Source organism: Papaver somniferum, chromosome 9, assembly GCF_003573695.1.
Source record: "Papaver somniferum cultivar HN1 chromosome 9, ASM357369v1, whole genome shotgun sequence".
In the NCBI taxonomy this organism is placed as follows: domain Eukaryota; kingdom Viridiplantae; phylum Streptophyta; class Magnoliopsida; order Ranunculales; family Papaveraceae; genus Papaver; species Papaver somniferum.
The window spans coordinates 73,955,658-73,976,493 of NC_039366.1; the positions used below are offsets into that span (position 1 = coordinate 73,955,658).

The 20,836-nt window shown below is 39.7% G+C and overlaps 1 protein-coding gene across 1 annotated transcript; it reads left to right on the top strand.

The window, feature by feature from the left end:
• The first annotated feature begins 16,853 nt into the window (after positions 1-16,853).
• Positions 16,854-17,612, top strand: LOC113312156. Its single transcript, XM_026560910.1, has 2 exons — positions 16,854-17,213; positions 17,274-17,612. Exons 1-2 carry the CDS (start codon positions 16,854-16,856, stop codon positions 17,610-17,612), a joined length of 699 nt encoding a protein of 232 aa, XP_026416695.1.
• The last annotated feature ends 3,224 nt before the right edge of the window (positions 17,613-20,836 follow it).

Consider the following 20,836-nt stretch of genomic DNA (forward strand, 5'->3'; position numbering starts at 1 on the left):
TCTTAGTTAAGAGACGATAATTGATGTGACCCAAACGCTCATGCCAAAGATGTGTAGATTCCACCTTTTTCAAATTGCAACAATTACTAAACTGAGTATCAAGAAGATAACAATTATTTTTACCACGAGTTCCTTGAAAAATTACTTTTCCAGATTTGTCTACAACGTCACATCCATTTGCATTGAAGACAACTCAATGGCCTTTGTCACAAATTTGACTAACAGAAAGAAGATTTGCAGTCATACCTTTGACGTATACTACATCATGGATTTTTAAAACACCGGGAAGCTTGATCATACCCTTCTTTCTAATATAGCAACAAATCCCATCTCCAAAAGTAACTGGTCCTCCTTCAAAGTTGTTTATGGATACAAACCATGAAAGGTCACCAGTCAATTGTCGGCTACAACCACTATCAAGAAACCATTGAAAGGGTGATGTTGATTTTAAAGCAAAGGCTCCCATACTAACGCTTCTTTCCTGTTTGGGATTTCTTGTTAGTATTGCACACCTTTTTAGATAAGTAAACAGTTGTTCAGCTTTCTTGTGAAGATTGCTCGCAACTTTTATACATTTCGGAAAACATGTACATGTATGTTGAGCGTGATTGTGTGACTCACAAAACATACAAGGGTTAACATCAATAATCTTATTTAAGATGTTCTTCCTTCTATCAAGTTTTTCATAGCATATACTTTGTTTAACACTTGACTTCAAATCCTTACGCTTTGCAATTTCTACAGCAAGATCACGGTTGATCCAGATTTTTTCATCCAACATCCTTTGGAGAATAACAAGGTTTTTAGAACATTCTCTAAGATTGTGATAAATTACTGGTGAAGCGTTTATAGAGACTTTATTGTCCATCTAGTCAGATCGCCACAAACACGGACCGGTAAGGTCTTTAACGTGTTTGCCTCTCTGATACCAATTGAAAAAGAGGGGGTCTAACAACCACACCCAATATTTCGATTAGCAATCTATATGGACTAACTCCAATATACTTTCTAGAGAATCAACTAGAAATCTAGAGAAAAGTATATCGAGGAGTTAATATCTCTCCCACTTGATTTGATCTTTACTCAAGCAAATAAGAATTTGCGAGTCTTTATCAAATACAAGGATAATAAACTTGGATGGTACCAAAGACCAATATCCAAGGATCAATCAATTTCCAATCAACAACCAAAGGTTGGATTTCACAATTGATCGATACAACGCACAACTGTGATATTTCAATTATACAACAAAATATAATGCGGAATAGAAATAACACAGACACCAAAAGTTTTGTTAACGAGGAAACCGCAAATACAGAAAAACCCCGAGACCTAGTCTAGATTGAACGCCACACTGTATTAAGCCGCTACAGACACTAGCCTACTACAAACTAACTTCGTTCTGGACTGTAGTTGAACCCTAATCAATATCACACTGATTCAAGGTACAGTTGCGCTCCTTACGTCTCTGATCCCAGCAGGATATTATGCACTTGATTCCCTTAGCTGATCTCACCCACAACCAAGAGTTGTTGCGACCCAAAGTCGAAGACTTTAGTAAACAAATCTGTATCACACAGAAAAGTCTACGATAATAGATAAATATGTCTCCTACAGATAAACCTTCAAGTTTGTTCCGTCTTTTGATAGAAATCAAGGTGAACATGAACTAATTGATAAACCAGACTTATATTCCCGAAGAAAAGTCTAGTATTATCAATCACCTCACAATAATCTAAATCGTATGGTAGCGAAACTAGATATTACGGAATCAGAAACGATGAGACGAAGATGTTTGTGATTTCTTTTTATCTTGCCCTATCGGAGATATAATCTCAAGTCGATTATTCAATTGAACTCGTACGATAGAAAATGGCAAGATCAGATCGCTCAACTACAAGAGAAATAGTTTCGTCTGGCTTCACAATCCCAATGAAGTCTTTAAGTCGTTAACCGACAGGGTCTCGAGAAGAAAGCTACGATTAAAGGAGAATAGACTCTAGCAAAACCAACTAGTATCACACAGGAGGTGTGGGGATTAGTTTTTCCAGATGCTAGACGTCTCCCTTATATAGTTTTCAAATCAGGGTTTGCAATCTAAGTTACCTTGGTAACAAAGCATTCAATATTCATCGTTAGATGAAAAACCTGACTTATCCAAGATAATATCTTTCAACCGTTAGATCGAAACTTAGCTAGTCTCACATACAAATGAAATGTATTCATTTAGGTTTGAGTAACCGTACCTAAACGTGTACATTGGGTTGGTTCACAAATAGTTAACCAATGGTTAGCCATATGAGCACTTTCATATTAACCGTATTCATCTTTCTCATAACTAGTTCAAATGACTCATAAGAACTAGTTCAAGAGGTGTTCAATTGCTTAGATCTTTATACATAGACACAATTGAGACAAAATCGGTTTGATTCACTTGAATCAATTCATAAACAATATAGCCACGGTTTGCAAAGATTGCATTCCTTATTGATTTATTGTTTAAGTTCATGAACTTCCGATTTGAGAAATATAACCATCTTAGGTACGGGTACGTGTACCATAGCTACCGGACTTGAGTTTGGAAACTCAGCAGAAATTTTCGGTTTGAAAACTTCCGTGGGTACGCGTACCTAAAGTGACTGGTTTTCAGTTTGCAAACTTTACAAACTACAGCAGAAATTTTCGGTATGAAAACTTCCGCCAGTACGCGTACAGGTACGCGTACCTAACCTGTCTCCTTCACCAATACCGCATGCACACATATGCATGCACTTGGTTTCCGGCACATGGATTTATACACTAATGTGCGAACACACTATATATGCTTATATACGTAGTTGGTTACGTAATCTCAACTCTACATTTCAATCATTGAAACATTCTTCTATAATGTTATAATAGTCGTTAGACAAAAAGAATCGACTATCGTCATCAAAGCTATTTTGAAGATTGAAACGTCATCATGACTTTCGTCACGGGTAAAGATGAAAAGGGTTAAAGAAAAAGCTTACCAACACATATTTCGAGAAAAGGATAAGTGAGTAAACTCGGCTCGAAATAACAAATGTGTATGTATGAAAACTATCATACTTATACGACTTTTGTCTCAAGAGTAGGAGATAGAGTAGATAGACTTTTGAGTGACGGATGAGTTCAAGTCTCCACATACCTTTTGGTCGGATGAAGTTCCACTGGTTCCTTTAGTAGTTCTTCGTAAGATAATCTCCATGGAATCTGGAGCTCAACTATACCTAACTATCCTAGACCGAGACTTAGTCATAAGTAAACTAGAAATCAAGACATATAGTTTTGATCACTAACATTGACAAACATTATTGAGATAGCAACACATGCGAGTTCGACCGAGCAATGCTCTAACAATCTCCCCCTTTGTCAGTTTTAGTGACAAAACTATCAATACATATGGATTACAAAATAGATAAAACTTTGTAGCTTCTCGTCCACATGCTTGATCTCCTTGGTGCTTCAACATTACTCGAAAACGTCGTCTTTTCCAAGTACTCCCATGATTCCATAGATGTTCAATTCAGCATCATAGTTGTTGAAGTTCCGTAGCCATAACAATGAGAAAACAAAAGCTCTCGATCATTGGTATACAGTGTCATAGTATTGTTGCACAACATCAAAGTTTTTGTATCACAACTTCGACAACAATACTATGGTGATATGTATCACTCCCCCTTAGTCAATACTTTCGTCTCAACATGAAAACCACTCCCCCTTACAGAATGACCCGTAAAACACGTAAATCATATGTATTTGTAGGCTGAACTACATATTAATTCTCCCCCTTTTTGTCAATAAAATTGGCAAAGGTACGAAAACGGGATCCTAATGAAATTTGCACGAAGACGCTTCAAGACCAAAGAAAAGTACATATCAACTTATTTAGATGCAATCATAAAGCCGAAACTAAATGCATTCATCAAGGAGTTTATAAAGATACAAGATAACCCCTAAATAATTCCACAGCCGCACTCCCCACAAAGATATGGAAATTAAGCGCAAGTTCAAAAGAAATCTCCCCCATTTGATGTCATTCCCGAAAGAACAACAAGAGCGACCTTACTTTTACAAGAAAAGAAGGATTTTATTGGACACCAAAAACCATAATGAAATGATTTTCTATATCCAAAATTCTCAATTAAACTAACCACAAGTAAACCCATGATTAATTTAATCGGAATACTCAATCAAATTAAACACAAAAGTGATCAATTTAATTGAACATGCTCGACATAAGAGAACTTACGGAGCTACGACTATGTTAACCATAAAGGAATGATCAACTCAATCGTTTTATGCTCAACACAAGAAAACCTTAAGGAGCATTGCAGTATACACATAAAATATGGATCAGGGAAAGATCAATACTGCGGCATATACAAAGATTCATTCTATTTTCATCACTATTTGCATAACAACTTATAATAGACATAATCTTTGTTAACAAAAGATTTTAACCTATCTTCCATCAAAAATTGACATAATAGGCTAAACTTCTAGATTTTAACCTAGCATTGCAGTGTACACAAAAGATTTTAACCTATCTTCTAGATTTTAACCTTTAGAAGTTGAGGGCGCTGGGATAATGAGGGAACTGAGTAGCTAGGGGTAGTCTTCTTGGTCTCAAATATATGAAGTTGGTATTAGATTTTGTATAGCGGCTTAATTCTAAGGATATTCAAAACTGGACTAGGTCCCAGGGTTTTTCTGCATTTGTGGTTTCCTCGTTAACAAAATCTTGTTGTGTCTTTTACTTTGATTTTCGTATCATAATTGTTTATTATAATAAAGTAAAATACACATATACATTAACTCCACATTACTTTATAGTGATCTTATAGAGTTTGGTTATTACCGAACCTATTATCAAGTAACACACTTTGTTGTAGTATTGTCTCGATCTTGTATTATAGTCAATCACACAAGTTATCTTGATGTTGTATTGTATCGATCTCGTATCCATATACAATCACACGAAGTGTGAACCGAATTGTCGTATTGTCTCGACTCTGTCCATAGACGATCACATTGGGTAGAGGACTTATAGGTTGGGGAAAAAAGATTGTGGTGTATTTGGGTACCCTCTTTTTTTAATCCAAGCAATGGTATTTATATCTGTGGCGATAGGGAATGTTTCAAAACATAAAAAAAATAAAATCAAAACTATTGAAATCTTGACTCGGGTCCAACCCAGTACACGTACCCTAGAAATTTTAAATTCCAAAACATATGTAGGTACACATACTCAATACGCATACCATGGTGTTCTGAATTCGTGAATGGGAGAGGTACGCATACCTAGTGCAAGTAAATCAAGAGACCTTGGCCATCTGAATTCACCAACTGGTTCATAGGTACGCGTACCCTTTCACATACCTATCTAGTACGAATTAAGTAGATGCTCATGAACTATATTCACAAAATTTTTAGCTTGATACAACTCTCATGAACACCTATAAGACATCTTTGATCACTAAAACACCTTCTCTATGTGCATCGTGATTCAAGTCTTAAGTGTTTAAATGAACACGATATTTCTTATTAGTTCTTAAGGCATACTTGCCATGAACTATCACTATACATGGTTCTGGTACTCTGAACCATCGTGTATATACTTTTATGTCATATTAAGACATAATTCTCACATGCTTATATGAAGTCCTAACAAGAGTTTTATATGAACAGAGAAAGTGTTTTCTTGATTCTCAATTTATCTTAGCTTGAATTCAATGCAACCTTAGTCTTGAAAGTATATATATACAGAGACTCAAAAGAATGAGAATTTCAATCCCTGATACTTCTGTGTCCTAGTTGTATGTTAGAGTCATCCTCTATTAACCTAGTTTTCCTCTGAGAAACATAATTAGGTTAATGACTTAAAGGTTTCACTTAGGGATTCGTGAAGCCAGGCCCGACTATGTATATTTTGATAGTTCGTGTGTATTTATCTCGTTCTTTCTGTTACTGAGGTTTTAATAATCTCTTTCAGGAATGAGATAAATATAAATCACAAAGTTCTCTCCGTCTCAGATTTTGTGATTCCTCAAGACAGATATCTAAAACTCTTATTTACTATTTGGTTTAAGATTATTCTAGAGAGATAGTTAATAATCCAGGCTTCTCAGTTAACTGAGTATAAGTTTCTATATTTGTGAGGTTTGCTAGCTTTGTCTATTGCAAACAGGTTTACAAGCCTTTGTCTGTTCGATTTAAAAGGGAATTCAAACATTCTTATTTGTTAGAGGAAAATTGGTATGAAATGTCTTCACTTAGGTTGAAGCAACTCTTAAACTGTAAAGGACTTTAGCTAAGAGAATTAATTGCATAGAGCCTTGCGAGGTTCAAGAGACGTAAAGATCACTACTGCAGCTGAATTGATTGGAGGGTGAATTCGGTCTCAACTGCATTCAAGTCCGAAGTCCGATAGTATGCTAGTGTTTGTAGTGGTTGTATATGGTGAAATTTATATGAGGAGCAAAAATGTTATTTCAAGAGCAAAGGAAAAATGGTAATCACACAACTAGGCGTGTGTTATCATTCTGAGCAAACAGTTATATTCAAGGTTCAACAAAGCTAAAATGAGAATTGGACATAAAAAGGAGCTCCCAAGACAAGTTCAATCCTCATCGCCAAAAGACAAGCTCATCCCCGTAGGACAAAACTCAACTTTCACGAGGGAGAATCATCCATTGGTCTTCAAGGCAACCACAACCACGATTTCTAATATACATCCCCGAAAGACACTGTTGGTCGTGATGTCGTGACTCATAGCGCACATCCTCGACGAGATACTATTGGTCACGTAGGTTCTGTAGAGCGTAAAAACTTCCATGACAAACTTATGACCCAGAACAACCATGACTTCGACATGTCTTCGCGAAACCCAGCTAGTTGTGATGCCATGATTCTTATTATACATCCTCGACGAGATACTATTGGTCATGTAGGCTCTGTAGATGCGTTAAAAAAATCCTTAGCGGACTTATGACCCAGAGCAGAGACATTCATGACTCTCGTAATCACGACTCGTACCCATTTGAGATCAAGGACTGATTCCCAGTACATTATCGCGAGATACATTGGTCACGTTTACTTTAGGCCCGATTCGACTTACTGAGGACTCCAAATAATTCTTAAAACATCATATGATATCTCTTGAATTTCCTATGATATCTCGACCAACTATTCTCCTTAGCGGTGAGAAATACAACTGATTATTTCTCACACGTGTCGTAGACTACCAGACCAAATCCTAATTGATATCCCCATGTTTGTGACTGTGTCAGCTAATGTATTAGTAAGGTGATAATACTCTCCATAGCCGACTTTCGCGGAGATAGAGGAATATAACCTAGTTTGTAAGTTATGACTAGGATGAATCACATGAAGAATGAAAAATACCTCACAAATCGTGTTTACAACACGAGAGGAGCTGAGGCTGAGCCTCAGTTTTGCCCTAACTGGTCACATATGGCTTGTGGAAGCCAACACATTTCCTGTGGGTCCCTCTGATGAGTGTGCGGAGCTATTGGAGGTTTGAACATTTTTTGAGATAATTTTGTACGACTCAGACTTAAGTTGCTAGCCGTGAGCATACCTAGGAGGATAAGAAAATGACATGTTCCTTAAATGAGGCTTATGTTTTAGTCGCATGTCTTATACGAGTTATAGGATGAGATAATATAGCGCAGGTGAAATGAGGCCGGCTGGAGATGCTCTCGGATTTCAAGTATCATAGTAATGTCTTTCATGAAACCGCCGAACACTTGACATAACCAGTGTATCTCTGGGAGGTGCTAGGAGCTAGTCATGAATTGTGTTCATGTATGGAGCAGACATGACCATTGTATGTCATGTGAATATGCTAAGAGTCAGTCAAGGCTCGAGGGCAGACATGATCGGTGTATCTTGCGGAGATGTAACTACGAATCGGCCATGAGGCCCATGTAAGGCTTATATCGTGCTCGTGAGGCCGAGGCGTGAGTCTTGTTTACTGGACACTTAAGTCTCGCTGATGTAGTACCGCGTACAACTATTTCCTAGTTTATATCTTTATTTCCTAAGATAGTTATTTGAGTTCTACTTTAGTTAAACTCTTTTATTTCCTAATATAATTTAATTTAACTCTTTCCTAAGTTAGTCGGCTATCTGATGCTTATATAATGACAGGATTTATTTCAAGTTTAGACACAATTGTTATTATTGAAACCTACAGAATATCTTGCTTTCAATCTTCTTTTTCTTCTTTCTACAATTCTACTTGTTTCAAGCTCTATTTCCACATCTCTTTCATTCTTTTCGTATCTCAGCAATCTCCGTATTGCTTTCATCTCTTTAGTTCTACATTAGTTGGTATCATTCGACAGTGGTTAAGATTTTTATATTTTCTTAGATCATGATTAACTCGCTTCTGCAACCTTATTTCTTGTTTTCTTTCTTTATTCAACAAAAAAAAACTACTTTTCGATGGTTGATTTCTTAAAAACTAGGTTCACTAAATTATCTTCTGAAGTTGACACCACGAAGAGTGGTATTACAAACACCAAGGGTCAGCTTAAGGATCTACCTTCACAGATGGAAAAAATAATGGAATTTCTTGGCATCCATACAGAAGAATCTTCTGAGTCTCCAAAAAGACGTTTGATTCATCTTTCAAACAACAAGGTTCATCTTATCCTAAGAAACATGGTTTCATATACACTGATGATATTCCAGAGAAAGTTTTAGACGCTCTAAGGAAAAACAAACAACATGAAACCTTTCTTAACAATCCAAGAAAAAAAGTTTATGTGTTGCAGCTGGATAATGATGATGATAACACTCTTGAAGATGGGAAAGAAAGAATTTAGGCGGAATATAAAACACTCAAACGTAGACACAGTCCTTATGGCTCTGTACCAGAATACAAGTTAAATGCTGATATACCAACCTTCAACGGAAGTTTCAAGATTGAAGAGTTCTTAGACAGGTTTTATGAAGTAAAAGTTTTTTTTTTCAATTCATGGAAGTACCTGATCACTCAAAAGTTACACTTGTGGCTTATAAACTTAAAGGAGTAGCAACTGAGTAGTGAGAAAAATTGTGTGAAGATCGTTTTAAGTATAACAAACCCCAGTTCGTACATGGGAGAGAATGAGAAAGTTACTACGAGATAAATTCTTACCTCAAGATTACAGACAACAACTTTTTATGAAACTCCAAATGTTGTCAACAAGGGGCAAGGCTAGTAGAAGATTATGTAGCTGAATTCTATAGTTTGGTAGCTCACAATCAGTTACATGAAACTGAAGAACAACTGGTTGCTAGATTCATTAAGGGACTAAATAGATTGATTCAACAAGGAATGACTCAATTTGTGTTTACTATGGTTGATGCTACTCAACAAGCTATTAAAGTTGAACGGCGTGTTCTTCGTTCTTCAAAAGCTACACCAGTTCGCCAAAATCGCTTTCAAGGTAATTACAAATATTCAACTTCATCTTATTTTTATTCGCGGGATAATGCAGCATATGTTCAGTCAAATCATTTTCATCAAGATGATATTTCTCATCAACAACATGCCACAACCAACTTTACATACTCATAGTCACCTCTTCCATTAAATAATTCACCCATCCTTCCAACTCCACAGATACAAAAACCTTACGCTTCTCGTCAGTCAACTATGGCAAATAACAAGTTTTTAAATAAGAACCAACAATCTTTTCTAATTCAACCTAAACCACAAAATATCTACTCAAAGTCTAGAGGAGATAAGTGCAATAAGTGAAACCAAATTGGACATACTTTTGGAGATTGTCGTAAATTTAATGGGTTTATTGGAGATACTACAAATTATGAAGATTCTTAAGAATATGATGAATTAGACACAGGTGAACCTAATGAAATACATGATTCATATGGTGAACATTTTGTGGGTATTATTCGTCCACTGTTAGTGACTCAACCTTGTAATTCACAAAGACATAGTATTTTCAGAGCTAAGTGTACAATTGGAGGCAAGGTATGTGATATAATTAATTATTGATAGTGGTAGTTTTTTGTACCCTAATAATTCACACTAAGAATGGGCTTACTTGGGCTTAATATGCTCCTCTTATTAGCCAAGTATGGCTAACTAGGCCTCACAAGCACCTTACATAGAAGCCCATGTGCATAGATCCAAATCAAGCTAATGAGGAGCCTCATCACCACTGGCACGTCAGCGCGCCACTTCAGAGTGCCACGTCAACAGTGAGGTGACACGACATCGTTCCACGACAACAAAAGGGTGTTTCGTTAGCGTGCCATGTCATCAGTGAGGTGACACGTCAGCAACGAAGGTGTCATGTCAGCAGGAAAGTCGAGTCAGCAGGTGGCATGGAAGAATATTCTGTAACAGCGTTAGCATATTCCGTTAAGGTTATAACGCCGTTAGCATATTCCCAACACCGTTAGCATCTTCCGTTAAAGTTATAACATCGTTGGCATATTCCTAATATTGTTAGCATCTTTCGTTAATGTTATGACACCATCAGCAAACTATCCAATCCAGAACGCCTCTTGTAACTCCGTCATGACGCCGTTAACTGGACTGTTAATTGCATCAGCATGACGTCATCACAGTCACCTTCTCCGGCGACGGTTGCAGCAGCAGGTTTCCGGCGACCACCTCCGTCCGGCCAGTTGGCAGAGATCCAATGCATCGCGATTTAGCATATTTACATAATCCCAGGATTTGTACGCCCATTCATTTGTTCTGCAGGATATTTTTACCCCAGCTGAGCCAAGCCAAGTCAGTTCAGCTGAGCCAACTCGCCAGCCGAGCGAGCCAACGTTGCTGGATGTTTCAGCCCTGATTATTTGGCCTGTGGATATTTCCGTCCCATTGCGTGGGTTTAGCCAATTGTACCAACTCCTGGGCTTGACCTTTTATATCCTTTTGCTTAGCTAATTCCATAACCCTAGAGGAAGATTCTGGAAACGTCTAGAAGGTTTATTGACCAATTCATTTCCAGGAGGCGTGCAGGGAAGATTAATGCCAGGAGGTATGCAGGGCAGATTAATGCCAGGAGGAATGCAGGGGGAAGATTAATTCCAGGAGGCATGCAGGGAAGATTAATGCCAGGAGGCATGCAGGGCAAGTGAAGATGATTCATGCTTACCTTGAAATTAGAGTAAGACCCTAATTCGCAACATATAAATATATGGGTTCACAACACTAACAGGTATGCAATCTTTTCTACACAAACTCCTGTGAAAAACTCTAGCTAACTTAAGCATCAGAAGGTTTTTTGCAGGTACCCCCCAAATACTGTTCATGTGGAGAGAAAGGCAGCATTTCAATCAATACCAATATCATCATCAGATTCGTGTTTGGAGGTGAAAATATTTTACCATACAAACATTGGCGTCGCTCCAAGGGGATTCGAGAAAAGAGATCGTGTTTTTCCTGAATCGAGATTATGGCAAAAGAAATACAAACTGCACGAAAGATCGTTTCTGCTAGCAATCCTCGACACTCAGTTCAATCAACACCTGCAGTGCCTACCGGAAACAGATAGGGACGAGATCGTGTTCGTAACAGAACCCCAGATCGTGGTCGAGATCGAGATCGTGTTCGTGACAGAACCCCAAATATGAATAATCGGAGAAGCGAAAAACAACCGATGGTCGAAGACGAAGGAATTGATATGGAATCCATATCTGATGGAAAAAAACCCACGAGTTCGAGCAGATAGAGGGCGTGTATTCGGCATCCCGTCAAGGAGGAATAACGATCGACATGACCTGCGAGATGGACAAACCGCGACTCCTAGTACGGAGGAAGAATTGCTACACCGTCAGCTGGGCGAGGTGGATAAAGAGAACGCTCTTCTGAGATTAGAACATGAGAACCAGTCTCGACGAAGGACTGTTAATCTGAACAACCAGAAGGGTCGGACTGTATGGGAGCGCCTTGGAAGTCGAGTTAGCCCTCGAGATGCAGACCGAAACAGAGAAGTGATCGATCTTGATAGACCAGGGAGAAATCTATTGGTCACTGGAGATCTACCTAAACGAAGGCATGTACGATACCGGCAAGCAGGAACCCGAGCATTGCCAACTATGACTCAGCAGAGTATGACCAGAACCTCCGCCCGCTCAAAACGCCTCAGGAATGACGAAGATGAGGTTCGAGATCGACACGATGAGAGAGAATTTTCGCACGATTACTATGCTCGTTCGGAGGATGGCAGAGCTGGAAAAAAATAAGATCCAAAGTTGATATTCCAAAGGATCGGGACTATGAGCAGGAAGACAGTTCCTCTGATAGCGACATAAGCGCAATAACAGATGCTCGCCTTTGCAAGATGATCGAGAAAGTAATGTAGAAAAAGCGCTCTAGAGAGAAAAAGATAGACAGGTTCCATCGAGCCGCATGATCTCCTTTTAAACTGAATATCAGAGAATTCCGGCCGCCAATGAATTTTCAAGTTCCCAAGCTGCCAGAATTCTATGAGAAAATAGATGATCCATATCAACATGTTTTACACTATGAAACCGCCATGACCATGTGGCAGTACAATGATGAGTTGATGTGTAAGATGTTTCCACAGTCACTGTCTGGAGGAGCAATAACGTGGTTCAATCAGCTCCCGGCACAGTCGATCTGGACTTACCATAAGCTGGTTGACGAGTTCTGCTCTCACTACAAATACAACATACGTGATCGGAAGGGATGCCACGCACTGGGGATTCAGAATGAGGAAAGCATCAAACAGTTTACTCGACGCTTCAAGCAAGAGTTGGCCGATGTGGATGGTGCCAACTATCAAGTCGTCATCGCGGCTTACAAACAGGCATACCAGTATGTCAAAGAGGTGTGTACGGTTCCTTGGTCAAGAGACCACCGAAGACTCTGGAAGAACTGTATGATCAAGCAGAAGAATACGCTCGAGTTGAGGATGATTCAAAAGCTCGAGAAACAAGAGAAGTTAAAAGATCATCCAAATGATGGGAAGAAAGGAAATTCGAAAAACCGTTCGAGTGGGAAGCATAATGATCGAGGTGTGTAGATGGTGGATTTTCGACAAGGGCTAAAATCATAAACTCATAATTATACGAAGCGCTGATCCATCAATCAGACGTGAGAATTGAGACACAGGTATCTCATCGAATTCTCAACGGAGAGTACTTTATCTCAGAGTACATGTAGATATGTAGTCTCACGACTGGACAACGACATATCTCATGAATACTGAACACTTTCAGTAATTATTTCTATATAATATCACGAGATGGACGGCTCCTAGACAGCTTGCTCTGCTAGTATAGAGCGATAACGTCTTCAGGAACAAACAACGAGTTTACCCTGACTATATAAAGGATATGACTTACCGACAAGCTCATATCGGGATAAATAGTGCTCCTAGAAAGCTTGCTCTGCTAGTATAGAGCCACAAAGTTAATTATTCCTAATTAAGATTAATTCTGCCGTGACATTCACTACTGAATTCCCAAAATAATCTATTATTGCTCCTATTCCATGGTCGAATCCACGACTGGTCCCATGGAATGGCAATAAAAAATTGTTCTGATTCTATGATCGAATCCACGACTTGATCTCATAGAATAACAATAACTATATTATCTCATTACTCCGATTTCATGATCGAATCCACAACTGGTCTCATAAATGGTAATAGATAAATCTTAATTACTCCGATTCTGTAGTCGAATCTACGATCCCATGGAATGGTAATGCTCAGTTTATTATTCTGAATTCGTAGTCGAATCCTCAGCTGATCTTATGAATTAATAATAAACATCTTATTACTCAGTTTTGTGAATTATTCTCCACCGAATTCCACAATTAGTAATAAATAATCAACAACCGGGCGTCTGAGCTACCTCTAAGTAAGCCCCGATTCAAATGGTGAAGGTGTATTCAACGACGACACACTAACAGTCACCGCACGAACGAGTATTTCAAAATACAACGAAACGATGAACCTATGCAAAATAGGGAAGAAAATAATAAATAATTAAAAATATTGACCAGGGTGCTGGGAGCACGGACACACAACCGACTGACCGTGTCGTGGTCAATCCCACGCCAGTTTATATTTTTAATACATTTTTATTATTTACCATGATTTGATGAAAATTCTCTCGTTTTATCAAATCTCCTTCGTCTCGAGGAAACTCCTCGGTTTCATGGTATTTTCATAAATTCGTAAAAAAAATAATATAAAATTAAGGAAAAAAGTGTGGGGCGTGACCATTGGCCAACCGGCATGCCTTGGTCCCAGCCGGCCCCCCACCTCACGGTTCCTCATTATTTTATTATTATTATTATTATTTCTCTAATTTCATAAAAAAACTCCTTGATTTCATGGTATTTTGCACAAAACATCAAATAATAAATAAAATTATAAAAACCTGTGGGACAGGGCCACTAGCCGGCCGGCCATGCCCTAGCCGGTTCCACACGCTCCTTGTTTTATTATTTTATTTTATTTTTCCTTGAATTCATCAAATTCCTTGATTTCATGGTATTTCTCTCAAATTAGGAAAAATTCCCTCAAATCATGAAAAATACTTAAAAAAATATAAAAAAATTATGAAAACTCATGGGACCGGGCCCCTAGCCGGCCGTCCACGCCCCCACGGTCCGACACGCCCGTGTTTTTATTATTTTAATATTTTTTTGCTTCCTTGAACTCATGAAAACTCCTTCAATTCATGGAAACTCCCTAAATTCATCAAATTTCTTAAAATTCATGAATTCTTCATAAAATCATCAAAAATATTATAAAATTAAGGAAAATGGCACCACGGGACCGTGGTCACGACCGACTACGCCTTGGCCTCGGCGGGCCCACGCCAACTTATTCCTTATTTTATAATTATTTTCCATCATCTCATGGTGTTTTTCCTCAGTTTTGTCGAAACCCTAATTTTGGCATATTTTCTCGAATGGATGCTCAATTGCACGCCAGAAAATATCAAAATTCTCAGGACTGAGATGCGACGAGCACACTATCTACACCGACCAAGATTGGCTCTTTGGATTACAGAAGCCGGTCCCATCAAGTTTCACAGTTTTGATCTAATTTGCACAATTGCACGTACTAGGTCCAAGACTCTTCCAAACACTTTGGATTTTCATGAAGTGATCATCAGGCGGTCACGTGACTAACCAGGGCCGGTTTCATTACCCCATGGTCGGTCCCTCACTCCGTCATAATTAATTAGGTTTTCTCACCCAAGGCTCAGACGAGCATTTTCGAATAAATGATTAAACCAGCATTTAATCATTCTTTCACCAACAAATCGTCAACTCTTCAGGAGTTCTTTGTATTTGCTCAAGTGAGCATATGGACACTACATGGTTGATCCACGGTCCCATGTAGTCGTTCCCTCCTTCGTCCCATGGTTAAACTTCTGACGAACCATGAATTGATCATCAATTGATCAAATTAGGGTTTCTGAATCCAAGGATCATCATTCCAGATTCCAACCTTAATAATTTTACGACGACCTCATGGTCATTAATTTTATTAAGTATGCTCGGTTCAACGACCAGTATTCTAATTAATATTTTTGGTACGCTGCCAATAATCCATCAGATGAGCAACACATGCTCAGACGATCAAATATTCAACAATTCATCACATGAGCAACACTTGCTCAGATGATAAATATTTGCTCAAACCAAGGAATATTGGTTCAACAATCAATATTCAACGGTCCATCGAATGAGCAATACTTGTTCACTTCATCGTAAGAACTATACCTCTGTCTCATGACATGTTCAATTCATGAGTTTCAGAACATCATGTTCAACTCAGCAACTACATGGACTCATCATCCCATCAAACCACAAAGTCATCAATTGACTAACAAACCACGAGACGTCAATCGTGTCACTTTGGGGGGATATCACTTAGAGTTTTGGTCTGGCGGTCTACGACACGTGTGTTCAAACACACTATGGAATGTGAGCAAGTCGTGCAATCAGTTGAAGGAATTCACGAGGTAGTGGATGGAAAATCGACCAAGTCATCACACGATGATCAACTGGTCTCAAACACGATTTACATTTCCCCACTCTTTCATCCCATCAACTGTCACACTTCACGGAATCATGGTGTCTAAAATTCCAGCAATATAAATAAGTCTTTGAATCATGATTGAATCATCAGTATCAACAGTATCATCAATCTCACGTCTCATCGACAACACGAGATCATCAACTCATCAATTGAGCAACTACTCTCAATTGAGAAATTTCAATCATCCAGAGCTTATCATATTCAGAATTCATACACCCAAAATCTTTGATTACCATTGATTCCACACATTTCCCAGCTTCCCTCCTACAGATCAACCTATCCTCTCTTGTGACCGAATTTACTCTGGAACGGTCATTGTCTTGATTTAGGCCGGAGTACTACAGATTGATCTCTCGAATCTAAAGCACCCCCTTTGCAGCGGTGCATCTGTGTGAGGTTTAACATTTCGCTCGGTTCGAGGAGTCTCCTCCATACTGTCGTCTCCTCAATTCCTTAAAAACCAGCAAATCGTTTTTCCCCATCTACAAAGTGAAGTTCGAGAGAAAAACCATAGAGAACGAATGAAAACTGGATATCAGAAACATCATGATATAAAGCTGACACCATTGAACATACGGCTTACAGAGTTGTATGAGAAAATAAGCAAGGATTTGAACCCCCCCCCCCTCCCGGCCTTTCCCAGCGGAGACACGTGATAAACGTGACAAAAGTGAATACTGCAATTATCATAAAGACATTGGTCACAAGACTGAGAATTGTCGCTCCTTACAGATCGAAGTCTAGCGAATGATAGACGCTGGAAAGCTGCAAAAGTACGTGAAAAAGGATTTCGGGAAAGGCTCGGGAAAATTTGGCACAGCACATGTGATTAATGTCAGTCACGACAGGATCCATTTAATGACCAGAAGGGCATCAGAAGATGAGACCAGGAGAAAGCTCAGAAAATTAAAGGAATGGTACATGACAAATCACATCGATTTTCTCAGTGGAAATGGTGCAGAAATTCTGGAGCTTGGATGCGCAAAGATCGAGTTCGCTGAAGCAGACATGATAGGTGTATATGCTCCTCACAATGATGTTATAGTTATAACAACTTGGATTGGTATGTTCCGTGTACACCGTATTCTAGTGGATACAGGAAGCTCGGTGAGCGTGCTGTTTTCAGGAGCCTATACCTCTATGAATCTCTCACACGACTTGATCTAGGAGGATGAAAATCCAATTATCGGCTTCAGTGGCGAAGTAACAAAGGCGATTGGGAAAGTAAAGATGCCTAGAACAGTGGCTGACAAGTCCGTCCTAGGCAATTTCTTGTTGCTGGATTGTCGAGCTCCCTATAATGCGGTCGTAGGACGATACTGGTTGCATGCAATCGGTGCAGTCACATCCTCATATCATCAATGCCTGAAGTTTATTACCCCAAAAGGGGTCGTGAAGGTTAGAAGCGACCAGATGGCCGCCCACAAGTGTCACGAGAATGCTATGGATGGATACAGGAAATCAGAAGTTAGCGGGAACCATATCCTGCGAATGGAACAGAAATAGCAATTACAGAATCCTCTCCCTCCAGAATCATATATGGGAGAGGATGCGGCCGAACCCCCAACAGTCGAGAAACTGATCGAGGTTCAGATTGGGGATGAGAAGCATAAAACCACGTTCGTAGGGGCAGATCTACCCGCGTATGAACACGATGGTTTGATTACATGATTAGGAGCAAACGTTCACGTTTTCGCATGGAGTTTTGCTGAAATGCCGGGGATAGATCCGAACATAACCTGCCACAGGCTAAATATCGATGAGAAGTTCTATCCAGTTCGTCAGAAAATTAGGAATATGTCGCAGAGCAAAAAAGATGAAGGTGCTGCAGAAGTCGATAAACCGTTGGAAGCAGGCTTTATTCGACCGATACAGTATCCTTACTAGTTGTCCAATGTCGTTCCCGTTCCAAAGAAGAATGATAAAATTCTTGTCTGTATCAATTTTTTCTGATTTAAATAAAGCATGTCCGAGTGATCTGTACCCACTTCCGCGGATCGGAGATTTGGTGGATGCAGCCTCAGGGTACGGGAGATTGTCATTCATGAACGGTTTTTCGGGGTATAAACAAATACCTTTGTTCGAGGGTGATCAATAGCATACTGCCTTTGTGACTGACATAAGAGTTTACTGCTATACTGTAATGCCGTTCGAGCTAAAAAAACGCAGGGGCGACCTACCAACATTTGGTAGACCATATGTTCAAAGATTTGATTGGGAAGACGATGGAAGTATATATCGACGATATGGTAGTGAAATCTGAGCAGAAGGAGTCACATTTTCTCGATCTGCAGAAGACATTCGATATCTTGAGGCGATACCGTATGAAGATCAATCCAGCAAAATGTTCATTCGGGCTATCATCGGGAAAGTTCCTTGGATACTTGATGACGCACAGAGGAATCGAGGCGAATCCGGAGAAAATCAGAGCCATCAGAGTGGTGCCATCCCCAAGAACGAAGAAGGAGGTTCAAAAACTAGCAGGACGATTGGAAGCTTTAAGTCGCTTCATTTCACGCTCGTCGGATCGATTTAAACCATTCTTTGACGTTTTGAAGAAAGCAGTGAGTTTTGGTTGGACGGATGAGTGTGAAAGATTTTTCGATGAAATCAAACAATATTTGTCAACTCCCCCAATATTGGTGAGTCCAAAAATTGGGCAACCTGTCGGAGTATATCTGGCTGCAACAGAGAACACTGTGAGTGCAGTGTTGTTTATTACTGACCCACATGAAAAGCCTGTTTACTTCGTCAGTAAATCTCTGACGGGGGCGGAAACACGATACAAAAAAATTTGAAAAGATAGCACTTGCACTGTTGCATGCATCTCGTCGCATCAAACCATATTTCCAAGGGAGACAGATCGTAGTCTACTATGAGTATCCGCTGAAGAAAAACCTGGAACGTGCTGATGATTCCAGCCGACTAGCCATATGGTCGAATTTTCTGGGGGCGTATGAGATCAAGTACGAAACCAGAACTGCAGAGAAAGGACACGCTCTGGATGCACTGTTAGCAGATTTTCCTATGGACGACATAAAAACAGTGACCGAAGAAGAAGATGAGTTATTGAACAAACCCATAGAGTCAACCACTAATCAGACTGGGGGCGAGTCCGCAATGGAAGTTGATACACCTGAGCCACTATGGACTGTGTTTACTAATGGATCATCAAATATTGGTGGAGCTGGAGTTGGATGTGTCATTCTTACTCCCGAAGGTTCAAGGATCTAGAAAGCGACTAGATTAGGCTTTCGAGCATCAAACAATGAAGCTGAATATGAAGAAGCAATTATCGGTTTAAAGGATGTCAAACAGTTAGATGCGAAGAACGTGAAGCTGATAACTGATTCTATGCTAGTAGTTAACCAGTTTCTGGGGACCTACAGAGTTAAGGAAGAGAGGATGGCCTTATATTTAAACCGTATGAAAGAGCTGGTAAATGAATTCGACCAATTCTCTATTGACAGCGACCAAGGTTGGAAAACAGGCACGCAGATGCTTTAACGTATCTGTCTTCCACTGTCGATACTAATACCACCCGTTTCGTTGTGGTGGATTTCCAAGAGTTACCTAGCATCTCCGACAGCCACTTTGTTATGGCTCTCGAACACGCTAGTGGGGGCGAGAGGGTAACTACATCATCATAGGAGGATATCGAAAATATTGACAGCAATATGGATGTTGATAGTCCAGTGATAGGCGATTCAGGCAATCCTGTTGGAAACGCTTCAGACTGGCGACAATCTTATATTCAGTATTTGACAACCAGTGAACTCTCAGAAGATGAGCAACTCGCTTCAAAAGTGAAAAAAAATGCATGGAGACATTCAATGGTCGAGGGAAAGTTATACGGCAAACCTGTAGCTTTGGAACCATTTTTGTGATGCATATCAGCCGAAGAAGGACAACAGATATTGGTGGAGGCTCATGAAGGAATATGTGGCAACCATTCTAGAGGGCGCAGTGTCGTGCACATGATACTTACTCAGGGGTAATTCTGGCCATACATGCAGAAAGATGCTAAAGAATACGTTCAGAAATGTGTGCCATGCCAAGAGCACGCACCAATTCCTAAAAGGGCCACCAACGAATTGCATCCAGTTTTGAGTCCCTGGCCGTTCGCTAAGTGGGGACTAGACGTCGTCGGACCACTCCCCCGAGCTCCTGGAGAGGTGAAATATGTACTGGCCCCTACTGATTATTTTACGAAATGGGTTGAAGCAGTGGCATTGGTACATGTTACCAGATACGACGTAAAAAGGTTCATATGGGAGAACATCGTCTGCAGATTTGGAATCCCACACGAGTTGGTGTCAGACAATGGAAAACAGTTTGATTCCGGAGTGATCAAAGAATTATGTGAGAATTTGAGCATTCGCCACAACTTTTCTGCTCCATACTATGCCCAAAGCATTGGGCAGGCAGAATCCACCAATCGTGTTATTATTGACAACCTAAAGAAAGGATGGAGAAGGCGAAGGGAAAGTGGACAGAGGAGTTCCCTGGAGTCTTATGGTCTTACCGGACGACCCCAAAAAGATCCACTGGATTATCCCCATTCACACTGGCTTATGGAACAGAGGCATTCATACCCACTAAGGTACACCTGAAGACTACCAAGACCCGTGTTGTCAAATCTGGAAACAATGAAAGCATACTGGCTTTAGATAAAGAGCTGCTGGAAGAACAGAGAGAAACAACCTTGCAGCAATTGGTTCGATATCAGC

What these genes read in the sequence shown, in the direction of transcription:
- LOC113312156 (XM_026560910.1), top strand. Translation starts at nt 16,854, where the DNA reads ATGATAGACGCTGGAAAGCTGCAAAAGTACGTGAAAAAGGATTTCGGG. An exon ending in TAGTGGATACAGGAAGCTCG is followed by an intron (nt 17,214 to 17,273) that starts GTGAGCGTGCTG and finishes GACTTGATCTAG; the next exon opens with GAGGATGAAAATCCAATTAT.